This window comes from Phyllostomus hastatus, unplaced genomic scaffold, assembly GCF_019186645.2.
Source record: "Phyllostomus hastatus isolate PE091 unplaced genomic scaffold, TTU_PhHast_1.1 phas_contig_210, whole genome shotgun sequence".
Taxonomy (NCBI): domain Eukaryota; kingdom Metazoa; phylum Chordata; class Mammalia; order Chiroptera; family Phyllostomidae; genus Phyllostomus; species Phyllostomus hastatus.
The window spans coordinates 8,184,736-8,203,078 of NW_025333737.1; the positions used below are offsets into that span (position 1 = coordinate 8,184,736).

Below are 18,343 nucleotides of genomic sequence, written 5' to 3' on the forward strand. Positions count from 1 at the left end.
CGCTCCGAAGCAGTGAGCCCTGGGCCCGGGCCTGAGTCAGCATTCCACTGTGGAAGGAGCTGGGTCAATGGCTCTTTTGGGTTCCCTTTCAAGGACTCCAGAAGCCCTGGGCAGGGGGCCCAGTGGACTTGTGCACGAATCAGTGGGCCCAACGTGAGAGCTTCCGTGAGCTCATCACCCAGGAGATTCAAGGGCGCCAGGCCATAAACTCTGTGTTTCCATAGAAACCACCCCCAAACAAACAGAGTCAGCAGCCCTGGAGCACAGTGCCCAGGTGGGGTGGCCTGCCATCCACCTGTTTGTCCTCCCCAAGTTCTTCCCATCCAGCCTGCCTCAGAGCTCACGCAGGACTCTAATCTCAACACCTGTGATCTCAAGTCTAACCACTAACTGCTTTTAGTCCTGGGGCCTCTTCCCTCGCTGCAGGAATATAACTCAGGATTTCTATTCACCAGAGGAGTTTCAAACACCCGGCTGCCTCCCTCCTCCCACACACTTTCGCCCTTGTCCAGATGGATAGGACCGAATCGTGGGAAATAAACACTTGAGGACAGAAATAGAAGCCAGCCCCTCATCAGGGTGGATGAGACAGCCTGGTGCAGAAAGCATAGTACTGGGGACTGGGAAGGAGGGGAGCCCCACCTGGGGAGACGTTTGAAAGGCCCATTCACGTCCACCGTCCCCACAACCCCGCTTTGTGCTACCAGAAAAAGATTCCGTCTCAACTAAACTTCGGCACACACTCTGTCAGGCCCACCACAGGCCAGAGAAGCACCTTCCCAATGCAAAGTTGGGTCTGCCCATCAAGGTAGGCCATGGGTGGCAATGGGGAGAAAGGAAAAAGAGCAAGCACACCACCCTTCCCGCACTCTAGCCCGGGTCTCTGGCAGACATCATTAATCAATCCTGGCACTCTTCCCTCGTGAGTCCAGAAGCAACCCCAGAACTCTTCTCAAAACAGCCCTGCAGGGCGCTCCATGCGTTGATCAGAGCTGGCACTGAAAACGATTGTCCCTCCCAACCTTGTCTTGGGCTCCACCTGTTCAGAGGGCACAGACCCCGCCTACACAGATGCTGAGGGCAGGAGGTAGGGTCCCCACTGGAGCAGGAGGGGCTGAGCACCCTGGCCCTGACACCCACTCCGTGATCCAGCCCAGAAAGCCAGCCCATTCTACGAGGAGTGGTGGTTCCTGGTGGTCATCGCCCTGGTCGGCCTCATCTTCATCCTGCTGCTGGTCTTCGTGCTCATCATCCGGGGCCAGAGCAAGAAGTACGCCAAGAAGACAGACTCGGGTGAGCCGCCACCCTGCCCTGCTGGCTGGGCTGGACTTTCCCGTGGCTGCCTCCCTTTCAGCAGGGGCAGGAGGGTTCTCTCTCTCTCCTGGAAATGCCCAGGCTTCCCATGCAATCTCCACCTCCAATTTTGGTTTCAGCTCTAATGAGAGAAACCAGGCAGCCTAGCCAGGTGGGGAGAAGGGAGATGGGGGAGAGGAGACCACCCGGTCTGAAGGGATGGGGTGAGTGATCGGTGTTGATCTCCTCACTCTCCCCCACCCCCGACCAGGAAACAATGCCAAGTCTGGGGCCCTGGGCCATGGGGAGATGATGAGCTTGGATGAAAGCAGTTTTCCTGCCCTGGAACTCAACAACCGACGACTCTCTGTCAAGAACTCCTTCTGCCGAAAGAATGGCCTGTACACCAGGTAGTGGGCTCCCTGCATGGGGTACCAGGGGACAGAGGCTTGAGGGCTAGCAGGTCCCAGGTTTGGGAGGGCCACAGAGCAGGCCATGCCCACTTGGCCTCACCCTGTCCTGGAAACTGCTTTCCACCCCAGTGAGTGGGAATCGTCAGCAGAAAGACACAGCAGGGCCTGGGCAGCACAACCCAGGGCCAGGGGCCACAGCCCAGGGGAGGGCACACTGGGGAGGAAGCCACAAGGAGCTGGGTACCAAGGGTTTCTGCCAATGACAAGGGACATATATACCTTGCACAAGTTTGCAAACCAACCCACTGTTGTTTGAAGCCAGCTGTTCCTAGGAATAGCCTGAAGCCGTGATATTCACTTGCCCCAAATGGGCGGCGGACCTGGCAAAAGTAGGCTGGACAGACACATGAGTGAGAGGGGCTGGGAGCTCCCTGTGGTTGCTTCTGCCCTACCTGTCCTCCAGTTCTGGAAAGAGAGGGCTATTTGAGTGTAGACATGTTCCCCTAAGTCCTCTCTCATACCTGCTGTAGTGGTAGAATAGTTTTCTCCCACCTCCCTGCCCCCACCTGCCCCAAGTCCTAACTCTCAGCATCGTCCTCAAAGGGCAGCATCCGACCCTAGCAAGGACAAGGCTGGTGGCAGGCCAACTGTCTTCTGACTTCGCTCCAACCCCAGGCCCCCCTAGCCCACTCCCTGTGGCCGGCCACCCCGCCTATTTCCAAGGGCAGCGGCAGCTCACAAAACTTCTCTGTCTGGTCCCGGAGGGAAGAGGCGATGTGTGTGTTCTTCAGGAGGATGGGGGGCCAGCTCTCACCCTCCGCCAAAGCCAGCTCTCCAAAGAAAAGGACATTTGAGGCCGCGGTGGCAGGCCCAGCATGGACACCACAGTCTCGCCAGGCTGGCTCCAGGGCCCTGCCACATGGAACAAGGGGGTGTTTCACCGACGGCCTGGCCTCGCCTGCCTCTCACGCCCACAGTGTACGCGCACCGCGGCCCCTGAGTGACCCCACACCACTGGGTGTACACAAAAATCCTGCTGGCACCAAAGGATCCTCAGTCTCCGGGCCCAACTCAGCCACGGTGACACTGCCAGCCCCCGCTCACCTGCCTGTCACCAAGACAGTGTTAGCCTGGCACCCCATGGTTTCCCTCCTCTGTGTCATCTATTTGCCTGTCTTATCTAAATTAAGCTGCAGCTAGTTCTGCTATTATTTTAATTTTCATATAAAGATGCACTTTTTCGATTGGAATGTAATCAGTGTAGATACCGTACAGGAGGCTGGGGGTGAGGGGGCAGAGGTTGCTGGTGACAGATTCCCAGGTTGAGGGACTATTCTCAGAGCAGCGTTGCTGCAGCAAACAGCTCCAGCCCCTGTGCGGATGGCTGGGGTTCAAAGCCTCTGTTCCAGAAAACCTTCCTGGAGCAGGCTGGGCAGGTAGGTGTTGGAGCATTAGGCCCTGGGCAGTACCTCCTCAGCCCCCCTCCTGAGGGCAGAGTTGTAGAGGACCCCAGCCTTGCCCACTCTCCAGCCTCTAGGCTGCACCGCCCCCCGCACCATGGCAGGTGGAGTGCCAGACACCCTACCCTGGGTGGGTGTTAGTGCTGACAACTCAGGGCCAGACTCTAAGTCACCCAGAAGGGCACAACTTTCCACAGGTGGGGCGTGACTTAGCCCCCAGAACGACTTTCAGTCTCTGAGTAGATCAGTGGCAGGGAGGGAAGAGGTGCTTTTCCTTTCTCTCCTAACCCCTGTGCCAACTCCCTAAAGCTCGCCTTATGAGTTTAAGGATCACAGGGGGAGTCGGTCTGCAGTGCAGGTCTCCTGGCCCCACCTGAGGATGCAGTCCCCGACGACTCCGTGGGGCCCAGGATGCTTTGTAACGTTCACTGCCAGGTAGTCCTGATGCCCAAGAGCTTGGAACCCCACGTGGGGGATCTAGGTGCCTCCCCCTCCCACCATTTCCCTGGAGCTAATTCTGGAGGTCGGTCCAGCACCTTTGGCACCCGAGCCTTCCCCACCACAACGGATTCCCTAGCCCATGGTCCGCCTTCCAAGGCACAGCCTAGGAAGAGCAGACACAGCAGGGTGAGGGGTCCCGGGCCTTCATGCCTCCAGGCCTCAGCGCGGCCTCCCCGCACCAGAGGAGGCAGGTGGCTCTGAGTGGGACCGCCTCTCAGCCTCACCCCACTCTCCCCAGGTCCCCGCCCCGGCCCAGCCCGGGCAGCCTTCACTACTCCGACGAGGACGTCACCAAGTACAATGACCTCATCCAGGCGGAGAGCAGCAGCCTGACCGAGAAGCCCTCAGAAGTCTCTGACTCTCAGGTGAGGGGCGAGAGGGCCAGGCGCCCTGACGGGCTGCGGAGCAGCCCCTTTCCAAAGTGCTGGCCTGCACGGAGGCCCAGCCCGGGGCCCATCACATGGACTCCCTCCCCTCCTTCCCTTTATGGGCCATAGCGATGGAGGGGCCCCGGGAAACTGCCCAGAAGTCCTGTGTGGGTCAGCTGTTGCCTACCATGCTCTGCTCAGAGTTTGCACCCAAGGCCCATGGGTCCCTGGAATCTTGGTCGTGTAAGATACCCAAGACCATGGTCCTCACCCTCCCATGGGGTGAGGGGTCACCCACATGCTCCATCACTCAGTGGCTCCAGCCTGCGAGGCTCCTGAAGTCGAGGGGAGGGAGGTGGACATAGCAGCCTGTCTTGCCAGGGTCAGAGAACCGAGACTGAGCTGGTCAGGGTCAGAATGAGTGCCAGAAATGAAGGTCGTGTGCCTGGGCACCCAAGGACGGGAAGCAGGAGAGGCTGAGAAGGCATTAGTGCTTTGGAAGCCCGGATCTGAATTTGAAACCTGGCTCTGCTGCCCATGAGCTGGGGCGTCCTGATCTGGTAGAAAAACCTCTCTGAGCCTCAGTATCTCCATCTGTAGAATGGGCAGGGGTAACAACAGGCTCTCATGGGGCTGAGATCAGGCATGGAGAAGCTTAGCATAGGGCCTGGCACATGGCAGCTGGTGAATAAATGTCAGCTCACACGTTAAGAAGGAGACAGTGCCTCTGGGAGACACAGAGCTTTAGAGAGGCTGCCATTAGGTGGGCCACTCGGGGACACTCTGTCCCAGGCCACGGGGAGAGGAGGCAGAGTGCATGCTGATGAAGGGGTGTTACAGCCTCCCACCCCAGCCCTCTTGAACTTGGCCAAGCCTGGTGGTTGCCGAGGAAGGGCCAAGAAAGGCCACTGTATCCCACGCCCTGGACCTTTTCCTCCCGGTCCTGGGAGAGGACGAGAAGGAAGAGATGCCAGCAGGGAGCAGGGCTGTGGGCCGCGTAGGAGGTGCCAGCAAGCCTGGGATCCGGCTGTGGGCCCCATGGACCCAGGGCCTCTTGCCCACTGCTGTTTTGTTCAGCGCCAGGGTTACTGCTGGGCTGGGCAGAGCCAGGAAGGCCGGAGCTAGCACCCCAGCTCAGCTGGCAGGGACAGAGACCCCAGCTTAGCCTGGCTTACGTGGGGGACTCATGTGATTCAGGTCGTGGCATCTTCTTATGAGTATTTAATTCCTTGTAGCCACGTGGGCGGAGGGACTTACAAGGCCATGCTTCCCTGAAGCAGGATGTTTCATCTTTCTCCCCAAAGAGGGTGATGAGCATTTAGATTCTAGGCACTCAAGGTGAAATTCAAAAAGATACACTTGCTATGTACGTGGGGCTGTAGTAAAGGACTCCCTAAGCCGTGCTCCTGTCTACAGAGAGCAAGGCAGTGGGCAGCCAGAGGACTCGCCATGCTGCTCGGCCGGCCTCCCTGGACCTTCTGCAGAGGACATTGTTAATCTGCCCCCAGTGGCTGAGCGCCAACCCTTCAGGGAGCAAGTCCTCTGAGTGCAGGAGGTATTTTCCGATGTTTCCAGAGCTTTCTTGGCCATCCCTGCGTGGGTCTGGAGGACCCTCACAGGGGATGCAGAGCTGGTCCCTGAGGCCATGCCAGGCCCCCCAGCCACCCCAAGGCCATCCTTCTTTATAAGCTCCCCCGGGGTGGCAGATTCTTGGGATCCTCTGCTTAGCCATAGGCCTCATTCGTTCAAAACAAGCCCATCACTTGAACACTGTTTCCATAGCAACCTGGACCCAGTCACACACACATACACCCCCAGGAGCATATACCCTAGTGAGAGAAGGCTTCCCGGCTCCAGAGTCAGCTGTCACGGCAGAATGCCCAGGTTCCCTTCCAGGGCCTCGGACTTGGCGACTTTGGGATGATTTGGCGTTTGAGTTGGGAGCAGTGTTGGATTGACTTGTGTCTATTTACTCTGAAAGCTAAGCTCCATGAAAGCAGGGACATATGACAGTTCTGATGGCTGTTGTATCCCCAGTGTCCTGCATGGCACCTGGCACACGTCACTCTGCATGTTCTTGCTGAAACCATGAAAGGGGTGTTGGGGTGCTGGTCACGCTGCACAGGCTCCAGACCGAGCGTGGTTCGCGGGTAAACAGATCTGTGGTTGGCCTAAGAGTTATTCCGTGACCAGTACCACGACTCACACCGTCAACAAGGTGTCGCCCTTTCGAGTCACACCAAGAACAAGGGCCACACCCCTGGGGCTGTGCTCAGCCCACAGGCCTCACACTTCATAGCGTTGCAGTGACCCTCCGAGGCAGGCATTAGTGGGAAACTGAGGCTCAGAGAGCTTAAGGGAGTTGGCTCAGGTCCACCCGCCAGAGGGCAAACCCAGGGTCCCACTCCCACGGTGGGGAGCCGGAGCCCGTGGGCCGGCCTTCTGATGCAGAGTGCCGCGGCCCCACGGGCCTACCCCATGCTGATGCTGTCACCCTCACGGCAGAAGTTTCTGGAAAGGCATTAAGAACTGACTGATGAGACAGTCTTGAGAACAACTAACTGTGAAGTGCAAAAAATAAAAATAAAAAACCCTCAAGCCCATCCTCAAAGGGTAAAGACAGACACCCAGAAGAAAGTGCTCTGGGCCCTAACACTGTTCCCAAGACAGGCATCTGGCGTGGACGGTGAGGCACGGGCGTGACAGTCCAGCCCCGAGACGGCTGCTCTGCAGGGCAGCCCCAGGGGGTCGGGGTTGGTGTGTGGCCCTGGGTTGAACCCCAGCTCCGCCCCTTACTGCCTCTGGATCGGGAAGGGGTCTGCCGCAGCCTCGCCCACGCAGGGCAGCAGCACTGTCTGTCGGGGGGCTGTTATACAGAGTGCACTAAGAGAGAGAGTCGGGCCGTGCAGTGCCCACCAGCGTCACTCGGGTCTGCTGGCTCAGGAATGGACCTCTGGCTTTCAGGCCGCAGCGGGTAGCCTGGCATGCAGGCGGCTGTTGCCAGAGCATCGGTGTCCTCAGGAATGGGGGAGCCCCAGGAGACCCTGAGAGGGTGCAGCTGTCTGTACTCACGTCCCCCCAGCCCCAGGGCACTGGTTTGCTGCACCATCGTGAAAAGCCCCATTGTTAAAATGTTGGATGGCTTTCATACCTGTTGGTAAAGAGCCACTACCCTGAGTCCCTGAGTGTCACCAACAGGACCCCAAGCAGACTGCTTGTCATTCTGCAACTCCAGGGTTGTGCCTGGTTCAGTGAGAGGAATGCGGGACTCTGCTTCAGGACCCTGGCAGCCCGTCCCCTGTGCCTCCAGCGTCAGGTCCGAGTTTGTGCTTTGACAGCTGAGAAGGCCCAGATGTCAGCATTTGTCCATCCGGGGTGGTGAGGGCTCTCCGATGGGGGCGGGGGTGAGCAGACGCTGATTCTCAGCACTCATTTCTTGAGCCTGCACTCTGAGGACGTAGAGGTGACGGAGACATGGTCCTGCCCCCTGGGAGCTCCTGTGGGCTGGAGGGGATAGGCTGGACACAGCGCCGCTGGCCTCCTTCCAGTGCCCCTGTTACCAACGTAGTAAGTCAATCCTGTGGCCACTTGCTTGCCCCGGTGAGGAGCCGCAGGACTGTAGATAGTATGTGGGTTGTGGGACGTCCACCGTTGCAACGTTCAGTCTGGGACTGACGGGGGGTGTCACCTAGTCTCCTGCTCTGATGGCACGTCCCTAGGGGTCAGGGGCCACACAGGCTGGCCCCTCTGTGTCAGCTGCTTTGGAGGGTGACTTCCTGTCTTTTGGAGACCCCCTCCCCCAGGTCCTCTGACAGGGAGTCTTGCATATACCGCCTGGTTTGTATCCTAACTCAGACCACCCAAAACTCACTCTCCAAAGCCAGTGGGGATTTGCCAGCCAGCTCCCTGTAATACAGTAATAAACAAAAAGTCCATGTTTTTGCAAACAGACAAACATGAAGTGATGTGAGAAAGGCCATATGGAGCAGTGAGAAGGCTGGGGGGCTGGCTGTCCCCGGAGGACACAGGAGTGGGGGTGGGGGCTGCACCTCCAGGGCTACAGGAGAAGGCTTCCAGGCTGCTAGGCAGGAGCCACACAAAGGCTGCAGCTTAAAGAGCCTGTGGCTTGCCTGCTGGAACTTCTGAAAATGAAGGATGGCTTCAGTCCAACTTCATTTTCAAAGTAAGAGCCCAAGTTTGGTATAAAATGTTCATAGCTAACACACAAGAAAATCTCAATGGGAGAGAAATCCCAAGCCATGGCACCTTCCCTAACCGCTATTCAGGTCTTTGTGCGACCCCAGCAGCCCCGCTAAGCTCATTGTAGTGGCACAAAGCCTGTGCGGAAGAATGAGAAGCTGTACGGACAAGCTAGATTTTCTATGTGGGGTTGGCCAAAAACTGTTTAGTTCTTTCTGTAAAATAAAAGACTCATTTTTTATTGTCACCAATAACTTCATTGACTTGGATATTTTGAGTATGTTGGCTGTCTCCCACTATTGGCTTCTAGTGGGTAGAGGCCAGGGTACTGTTAAACATCCTCCAATGCATAAGACAGTCACACAGCAAAGAATTATTTGGCCAAAATGTCAATAGTACCAACAGACTTCACAAACCACTTTTGTCACAGCACAATCTTTTTTCGTTTCAGTTGCATCTTTACCTTTCTTTTTTAAAAGATTTTATTTACTATTTTTAAAAAGAGGGAGACAGGGAGAGAAACATCGATATGTGAGAGATACGTTGATCTGTTGCCTCTCAAATGCCCCCAGCTGGGGGACCTGGCCTGCAACCCAGGCATGTGCCCTGACTGGGAATCGAGCCAGTGACCCTTTGGTTCACAGGCTGGTGCTCAATCCACCAAGCCACACCATCCAGGGTGCATTTTTACCTTCCTTGAAATAATAAAGCATAGTGTGCCAAAAATGTTGCCTATCTTTTTTCATCTTTAATATTAAAATAGCTGCACAAAACCTTACCAATTTTGATGGGCTTGTTTTTAATGCATGCTGATATGACAGCTGTCACAATACAATCTAATAAAATTGTCCTGAATGAAATTAAAGACAACTAAGCACTGCTAGAGCCATCGTACGGAAAAAAACTAAACAAATTGTTGGCCAACCCGATAGTATGTTTTGAACACCCAATCACAATAGTGAACATTTATGGGGCCCTAGGGGGGAGCCAGGAATAACTGCAAAGATGACTCCAGAACGGTACCACTTAGCCCTCTGGGAGGCCTGGTAGGTTTGCAACTGTTTCAGATAAAGACAAGGAGGCCCCCGACACAAAGCACGGTCCTTCCTCTAGACCCTCTGCACTCTGGTTGTGCACCATGCACAGGCTGGGCCCTGTGTGGCACCTGGGAGGGGTAAGCACTGGACTTGCCCTCCATGGAGCCCGTTCCTTCCCTCCTTGGTGCATTTACTCAGCAACTATTTGTTCTGCACCCACTAAATGTACCAGGCACTGTTTACATGTGGCGGCTACAGTGATGACCAAGACAGGCTCTCGTGAATGTTGCATTATGATCTATTAGGGAAGACCACATGCCTGTAAATAACCACATTTTCAGTTCTTATTAAAGTATTATGCCCGCAGTAACTACCTTCAGGAGGAAAGTGATGAATGAAAGCCTTCTCCTTCCCTGTGCCTCTGGAGGAAGGTTGTATCCTCCTGGAAGCTCACAGAGGGCTGCCTGGAGGAGGTGGCATTTCAGCTGGGTCCAGAAGTGTGAACAGGATGGGATCATGCATAGAGGGAAGGAGTGCAGGTTCGTGTTTGGGTGTAGTGATGGTGGTGGCGTCACCTCCATCCCACTGTTGAATGTCCTACCTTTTGCCAGTATTTGCCTCTTGTCCATTAATCGGGCCCCAGGTCTTACAGCTTCAGTGAGGCCCACCTCCTTCGCCGGACCCACAGAAGCCCGGAAGCCCAGCTTGTGTCTGATGAGAGGCACAGGGAGGCAGGCCAGAGAAAGCCTGGGGAGGAGGAGGAACTGCGTGTGGGGCACCTGCTGTGCTGAACTCCGAGCTTTATACATTCTCACTTAACATCTAACTGCCCTGCATGCAAATGGGAAGATCCCCATTTCACAGCTGGGGAAACTGAGGCTTGCAGAAGTCAAGCAGCCAGTGGGGATTCAAATCTAGGTCCGGCTGGCTCTGAGGTGGTGCCAGCTGCAGCCTGGCCTCGCCCAGCTGCCCGGCGCAGGGGAGACTGACAGAGGGAGGCCTTCTCAGACCCCGACCCCACTCCATACCCCAGTGACCTCCAGGAGGCCCCTAACCACAGATGTCTCTGACACCTGAGAGCTGGCACACACTGGCTGTCACCTAATCTGTAAGGGCACAGGTAGCCTATGTGACATTGTGCCTGAGCTGAAATTTTCAAAGGACATTTGTGGGAGATTTCAAGCTATTTTAGTACAAGGAGCCCAAGGCCCTGACAAAACTGAGCCTCAAGGAGGCAACCAGTGAGAGAGATACTTAGCGTGTCCCCCCACCTCACCTCTGATCCCTGGCCCTGCAGCCCCTGCAGGAGGGGCCCCTGGTAGCTCAAGGGTAAGGGCATCCAAGGGGCCAGCCTCACATTGGGCTTCAGGCTGCACTGGGCTCAGGCCGCCCCTGGGACCACAGACGAGGGAGGGGCTCCTGCTTCCAGTCTCTACAGGAGCTGCACAGGGCGACCTTCCTGTCATAAGGGGCAAGACATTCCTGCAGGACACCATGAAAGTCAGCAAGGTGCGGGTGCCCTGCCTGGCCCCAGGGTCTCCATGCCCACCCACAAGCCTGTGTGGCGCCCCTCCATCACCTGCTGAGTCTGGTGCAAGAATCCCTGCCTCTAGACACCAGCAGAAAAGCAGAAGGCTTTCCTTTGCCCCCTCTCTTTTGTTCCTGTCTTTTCTGTGGACCCCCCTCCCCACTCCCATCACCAGGCCTGGAGTCCGTACCCGCCCCTCCCCAGACCCCTGTAATTGCTGATTGAGTGGCTTTGAGGAGCTGCTAAGAGGCCCAGGAGCCGAAACAGTTGCCTGATTGCCTGGCGGTCTGGCGGGGCTGCCCGTGAAAGGCCCCCTTTGTGCTGGGCCGGTTACTGGGAAGCTGCATTCAATTACCGAGGGCCGCGTGAGAGTTGAAAGCTCGGAATGGGAGCCCCTGGTCCCCCCTCGCTTGCTTTCTTCTCTTCTCACCCCACCCCCACCCAGAGAAGAAACAGATGTTCTTGGAGATGGAGGCTGGAGAGCAGTCGCTGATGCAAAGACCCCCTCCTTTGGCTTCAGGAGAGCTGGTGGGGGGAGGCAGCGGGGAAGCTAACCCCCAGCCCATTTGGCTCCCAGATCTTCCTTCCCTCCCTTTCCCCTCACCCCAGGAATGCTGCCCCACAGAGTGTCTGGCACACAGTGGGTGCTCAACAGATGGTAGCTGGCTGGAGGGAAATGATTGGACAAATGGGCTTTGGGATCCGGGGGCCCCAGGAGGGCCAGAGAGACCAGTTCTCCAGCCCCACAGCCATGCCTCCCTCTGAAGAAGAGGGGGGTTGGGGAGGAGGTTGGAGCTGTCTGAGCAGGGTCAGCCTCCCCCCATCTCCCTGGGCCCCTTCCCATCCCCCCTGGTGGGGCTTCAAAGCCCCACCCCCCCAGACCCACCCTTGCTCTCTCCCTAACAGTACCTGTCACAGCATTCTTTCATTTGTAGCGCATTTCACTCTGTGATCTTCGGGGCCTACCCATCTCACAGACAAGGATGCTGAGGCCAAGTGAGCCAGGGGATGGTGCAAACTTACCTAGCCCATAAGGAACAGAGTTGGGACTTCTCCATGCCACAGGCCCTGCTACCCCACTCATTCACGCTGGGATGGGTCCAAAATGATTTGGGGATTCCTCTCCAAGACAGCCACCCCAGCCAGCTAGCAGGTGCCCCGCCAGACAGGACTAACCTGCAGGGGAAACTGTGGGCACTCCTTTTTGCCCCCTCCCACACTCACAGACCCTCGCTGCCCCTGGACCCAGGGGAACCCCAGCCTCCTGCCTCATGGCATAACCACAGCCCCAGGCATTATGTACCCCCTTCCCCTCCACCCCCGCCCCACTCTTGGCATATGGAGCCTTCCGTCTGTGCAGGGCCCCTTTGTTCCCTCCTGGGCCGGCAGCTGGGCAGTAGGCAAAGAAAGGGGCTCACATTATGCTGCACTGCCTCCTGGGGAGCCCGGGCAGGGACTTCCCATTGTCTTGGTCCTGGGGGTTTGCTGGGGGGGATGGTGAGAAGGGCTAAGGGTAGCGGCAGGGACTGTGGAGGGGTGAGGAGGAGGGGGGACCAGAGGACGTAAATTAGTGGGTTGACTGGGAGTATTTATCACTCAGAGGGGAGAGGGCTCTCATTTCCCGTCTCGTGACCTCTAGGTAGGTGTGGGCTTCGGAAAAACCAGGCAGCGCTACGCTCAGGCCCAGCTCATCGTTTCCTTGAGCAAAAGTCACTGGTTATAGCACAGAGGTGTGAAAACTCCGCACAGAATGCAAGTCAGCGTTTCCATAAGTGGTTGGTTTCACTCTGGCACTGTGCATCGGATCTGTTTCCCTTGAGGGTCCTGATGCCGTGACCGAGAGCAAGTGCACACTGCATCTCCCACAGCGCAGCGCGCGTGGGCACGTGGGCAAGGCCCGTGTTCCGGTTCCTTTACCTGCGAAGCTGGACACAGCTGATCGTCCTGGACTCATTTGTATTGGGCTCCCTGGGTTTCCTTGCCGCGATATTTTTCCAAAGTACGTTTTATGTGGGCTGATGAAGTTAACTTACCACCTTCAAGCATGTACTCGCTGGGCAGAGGTGAGGCGCCTTGGGCACGGTCTTCTGAGCTGCGTGTCGTTACGTGTGTGCTGTTCACTAAAATCAGTGCCTCTCTTCCAGAGAGTTCTAAGGGTGTCCCCATCTGCTGTCTTCTCGGTTGCTGGGAGCCGAGGGTGGGGGAGGGGCACACGATATTTTTAGCTCCACAATGCAGATCCCAGTGCTCTCACGCTTTGCAGCCCAGATTGACTTGTCTCACGCTGATTCCCCGATAGGCAGATGGAGCCCATCCCAAGAACACCAAAGGACCAACAAGTATAACAATGATCTAATACGTTACATTTCCTTTGAAAAGCTTCAGGACAGTCATCGTGTGACAACCCAGAACTTTGGTTGACACTTTTCTCACGAGTAGCGTGTGTCTTTATTTCGGATCACACGTGGCTGAGCGGTGTCAGGAGTCTCTACCGGTCTTAGAACCTGGCCCCGGCCTTGTCCCCAGTCGCAGACGCAGTAAGTCAGAGGTTGGGCCAAGATCGGAACTCCGAGTCTCGCACACGACACTCTGCCTCGAAATGTACCTCTTTTTATTATTCAAAGATGGTGTGCCACCAGATCAGGAGCCAACTGCCCCTGAAGAGATAGTCTGTTCTTTGCAGCTCTCAAGAAGGGACACACTGCACTGCGCAGGGCCACACAGGGAAGCGCCGGAGTTGGGGGCTTTTCCTGTGGTTCCCACAGCAAAGTCAAAGCGGGGAAGCAGGCTTTGGCTAGTCTGAATAAACTCAGGGGCTCTGGAGGGGAGGGGCTGCCCCCCGTTGCCTGGTCCCTGGCCCTGGGGTGAGTCGGGAATAGTGGGTCAGCGCCTGAGAGCCCATTAGAGGAGGTGGTGGCAGTGAGTGGGCTCTCGATGTGACATCTGCTGTCTCCAAGAAGGGACCGGCCCTGGGAGGGGCAGTCCCTCCTGGGTCAGCAAGGCCCCGGATGTCAAAGCATCAGGAATACCAAAAGTAAAAAGGCATGCTTACCTCAATCTCAAAAACATTCTGGTAAGTGAAAGAAGCCAGACACTGAAGTCATGTATTGGCTGATTCTACTTGTATGAAATTGCTGGAATAGGTAGACCCAGAGAAACAGGAAGTGGATTAGTGGTCACCAGGGGCAGGGGTGGGGTTGCTGGTGGGGGAGGAAGGGATGGGAAGTGACAACTAATGGGCCTGCTGTTTTACCAGAGGAGGGGGATTAACATGTTCTGGAACTGGATGGAGGTGATGGCTGCCCAACTTTGGGATGCACTAAATGCCACTGGAATGTACACTTTAAATGGTTAACTTTAGGTTGTATGAATTTCACCTCAATGTTTAAAAGAGATTGGAACTCAGGTCTTCTGATTCCCATCAGAAATCCACAGGCTTTGTGCCATGATCTTCTCTGAAGGAAGCAAAAGGCAGGCCTAAGGAGGCATCGTACCCTCCGGGCAGTGCAGAGGCTGAGAGGCCCACGGTCCAGGGCTTGGAACCAGGACTGAGCATGCAGACCTGTCCCCACTGGGCCACTGACACCCCGGTTCTCTGTCCTGCCAGGGGAGCGACAGCGAGTACGAGGTCGACCCGAACCACCAGAAGGCCCACTCCTTTGTCAACCACTACATCAGCGACCCCACGTATTACAACTCCTGGCGGCGGCAACAGAAGGGGATCTCCAGGGCCCAGGCATACAGCTACACGGAGAGTGACGCAGGGGAGCCGGACCACACCTCCATCACCAACAGCAGCAGTGTCCAGCAGGGCAGCCTCTTTCGGCCCAAGGCCAGTCGGACCCCAACGCCCCAGAACCCCCCGAACCCCCCGAGTCAGCAGAGCACCCTCTACCGCCCCCCCAGCAGCCTCGCCCCTGGCTCCCGGGCTCCGATAGCAGGATTTTCGTCGTTTGTGTGACCTCCAAAGAGGAAAGAGAAAGACGGCACCAAACGCCCCCTCCGCCCCTCCCCGCGCCGCCTGCCAGAAAACAAAAACACCAAGAAACCAAGTCGACTGTTCACCTCCTGAGTTTATTTTTCCAGAGATTCCAGGGCCAGCAAAGCCGGAGTGAGAAGAAGGGAGAAGAAAACCATGAGACGACCTGTGTGGCCGGCAATTGGTCAGCTTCACAACTGTGGGTTGGCTGCTCCTTTGGGGACGGTGCAGAGTTGGGGGCACGGCTGGGGTGGACAGGAGGGGGTTGAGTCCCTGGAGAGGGGGGGCAGAAAAGGCAAAGGGCTGGAGGGCTGCAAGGCAGACCTGACTGAAGGGAGAAGCTTCTGGAAGTCTAGCCGGCTGCCCCTCTTCCAGCCTGTGCTGAAGTGCTGGGCCCATCACTGGCCGATGCTGTGCAAGGATGGGCGTCTCTAGGCAAAGCTCACCTCCTCTCTCTTCACCCAGCCACTGCCAAGTGTGTCCCTGTCCCTGGCAGGCATGGATGGTCTCTGCCACCCCCTGCCCTGCTCCTTACCCCCAATGGCCCCCTCCCTTGCTCAACTTCTCCATCAAACATTGAGTTTGTTTAAAAAACAGAAAACAACTAAAGGGTGAGAATTTGCCTAGCTAGCTCCTTGTTCCTAACATATTTTTTCTTGTAAATCCAAGGAAGAGGGCCCCTTAGGGTGCAGGAGAGCCCCCCTCCCCCACCACTGAGCCCAGCCATCCCCTCACTTGAACTCACTGTCCTGAGCACAGAGGAGCGGAGATGAACTTGGGGAGAGAGAGTAGGGGGCACAGGCCGGGCTTCACGGGCACAGTCGGGCGAGACGCAGGCAGTCAGGAAGGTAAGACGGCTGCTTTGACTTTCCCCTTCCTTCCAGTTCAGGCACCATCGGCCCCAGCCCCACAGGGAGAGGGGAAAGAGAACACCTGGGACGAGGAAGTTCAGCTTGCCTGGGGCCGGGGAGCTAGTGGGGGTGAGGCATGGCCGTAGCAGACACACCTCTCTCCCTGGACAGACACCTCCCTCCCGTCACACACACGTGTGCACATGTGTACACACATATGCCACGTCCCATGCACCGGCAGGGAAAAGGGCCTGGGTCCTCTCCCAGAGAAACCCCTTTGGGTTCTTGTACCCAAACAAGACACTCGCTTCAGATCTGTGTTCCTCTCGCACTCACCCATAGTCCGCCATGTCCAAAACATCCGCCTCCTAAAGCACAAGGGCTCAGGGGCCCAGACGGGCAGCCGGGCCCCTGGTCCAGAGGCCAAGGCCGCTCGAGTTTGCCAGTCTGCCCAACACCCAGTTTACAAAGAGTTGAAGAGCATCCCAGCCCCCGTGATGGCTTCTAGGCTTGGCTCAGCCTAGCCAAGGCCCAGAGCGAAGAGGGGCCCATCCACGCTGGACACAGTCCCTGAGATGCATAGTCAGGCAGGCCGGAGGAGCAGGTCAGATGGGACCAAGAGACAAGAATAGCTGATGGGAGGCAAAGCTTTCATCCACGCACAATCCGCTCCAAGGAATGTTCTTTAAAAAGCCGCTCCAGTGGTCTGGATGTTCCCATCAGCTTGGGACTTCTGGGTGCAGGGGTCAAAGAGGGAGCCTGTCTAAGCCCCTGGGCCCCTGGCACCCCCAGAGTTGGAGATGGGCACCTGCTTCTGGAAAGGAGATGGTCAGCCCAGCATGTTCAGTTCGGCCTGGGGCACCTTAGTCGGTAGGACTCCCTGGGGTGCTGAGCACAGCCACTGCGTCTGCACAGGGGGAGGAGGTGGCCTATTTGGGGGAATGGTAAGAGAACACTTAGGGAGGCCCGAGTGGAGAATCTGGAGGTGAACCAAGGACAGACAGGGCCTGTATACCCAAAGCAGGGCCGGGGCCTGAGGAAAGGGCCAGCCCAGCCAAGGGCTCCACGCACTGGGGGCCCCCAGGAAATGTGTGCAGGGGAAGTCGGGACACAGCTCAGCAGACAGGCTGACCCAGCTCTGGGGTCCAAAATCAGCCTCTCACAAACGGGGGCTGGGAAGGGAAACACAGTCTTTCCCCCAAAGGAGGACATGGCCTGAGGTCCTGCTTTCATACACATCTGGCGTTTCCATAGCAGCACATCTGCAGCTGCCGTGTTCTCTTTCCTGTCTGCTCCCCTCTCTCTCTCTCTCTCTCTCTCTCTCTCTCTCTCTCTCTTTCTCTCTCCACAGCTGTGTCTTCTTCTCTATCTGCTGTGTGTTTAACCATTTAAGGAAGTTCCCAGTTTGCATTAGGGAATTATCCTAGCCCAGCCCAGGGAGGGGTTTGGGGGGCGGAGGGCAGGGATGAGTAAAAACATTGTGTGTTTGTGTGTATTGTACATGAGGCCAGATTTCCTTTGCCTTTCATGAATCACGTGGTGCACTAAGGTGTTTGTTCACCCTCCCTCCGCCCCCGTGTGCTCATTCACACCGGTGCCGGCACACATGTGTAGGCTCACACACACGCACTCGCAGGCACAGGAAACACATCGAATGTGTGTTAGCCAGGGGACTCTTGCAACGACCTCCGATGGCTTAGGTTGTCTCCACTGTGGAGCACAGGCAGCCCGAGTCGCTCCCACTTGGGGCGCGCCTGGGGTCTGTCGTCTGAGGGGACACGGACACTGGGCAAACCAACGCTCTCAGACCAGCCCCTGAAGGCAGGCCGGGCCCAAGGTGAAAGTCCACCCTTAGCCCTACCCGCCCATCTGAAATGTGGCCTCCACTGCCCCAGCCTGACCTGGAAGCCCAGGTCTCCAGCGGGGAAGGCTAGATTCCTGAGCGGATGTGTCTTTGCCCTTGTTTACATATCTGCTGGGGCAGTGAAGGCTCCCAGCCCCGGTCGAGACCCCTGGCTGCATGGGACTGGGCACTGCCCATGGGTATCAGGGAGCCTCCCTGACCTGTAGTTTCCTGGGCTGGTGATGCCAGGGCCCCTGTCCGTGTGACTCCACCAGGTGCAGGTTCACACCAGGACACTGAGCACCTGGCACCTTTGGCTTTGCCTGGCTGTGGCCTCGGGAAATCTGGTGTGGCACCCAGCAGCCCACACGTGGCACACCGGGGCTGCCCTTCCCCTCCTGGCCGTGCCTCCGGTGTTCACATCAGCTCTGCACCCAGACTGCCAAGACAAACCAAAAAGCTGCTCTAGGCTCCTCCCAGGGCTCCAGGGAGTTTTCAGATCCAGACTGCCCGCCCTGTCCCCGTGCCCTGTCCCCCATCTGACACTGCCAAGACTCAGAGGGAACAAGGACCCCACCCACCCACCCACTGCCCCGCCCAGCACGTGCTGCCTCGAGGCCTTCTGTCTCTGCCCACACCCCCTGGGCAGTGCTTTACAAGGTGCCAGAGCCGCCCCATAGCCCACCCTGGACAGGGGCTGCGCTCCTCTTCCCACGTGCACATCCGAGGGCGCCCACACTGCGGGAGGGGCTGGAGGGCCAGAGGGGGAGAGGGGCAACCTGAGCAGAGCCGAGGGCTCCCTAGTGCCTCTGTGCGGCCCTGCCCGGCACAACCCCGCCCTGACCGCCGCCCGGAGCACAGGTGCCCCCT

General features: G+C 57.2%; 1 protein-coding gene across 2 annotated transcripts in view; it reads left to right on the top strand.

The window, feature by feature from the left end:
* Positions 1 to 18,046, top strand: part of SDK2 (sidekick cell adhesion molecule 2) — a 246,277-nt gene extending 228,231 nt beyond the window's left edge. For both annotated transcript variants that reach the window (XM_045837275.1, XM_045837274.1), the window contains 4 exons: positions 1,153 to 1,293; positions 1,565 to 1,703; positions 3,906 to 4,032; positions 14,408 to 18,046. In XM_045837275.1, the coding sequence (XP_045693231.1) occupies positions 1,153 to 1,293; positions 1,565 to 1,703; positions 3,906 to 4,032; positions 14,408 to 14,761 (761 nt within the window). In that variant the 3' untranslated portion in view covers positions 14,762 to 18,046. The remainder of the gene's footprint in view (positions 1 to 1,152; positions 1,294 to 1,564; positions 1,704 to 3,905; positions 4,033 to 14,407) is intronic.
* The last annotated feature ends 297 nt before the right edge of the window (positions 18,047 to 18,343 follow it).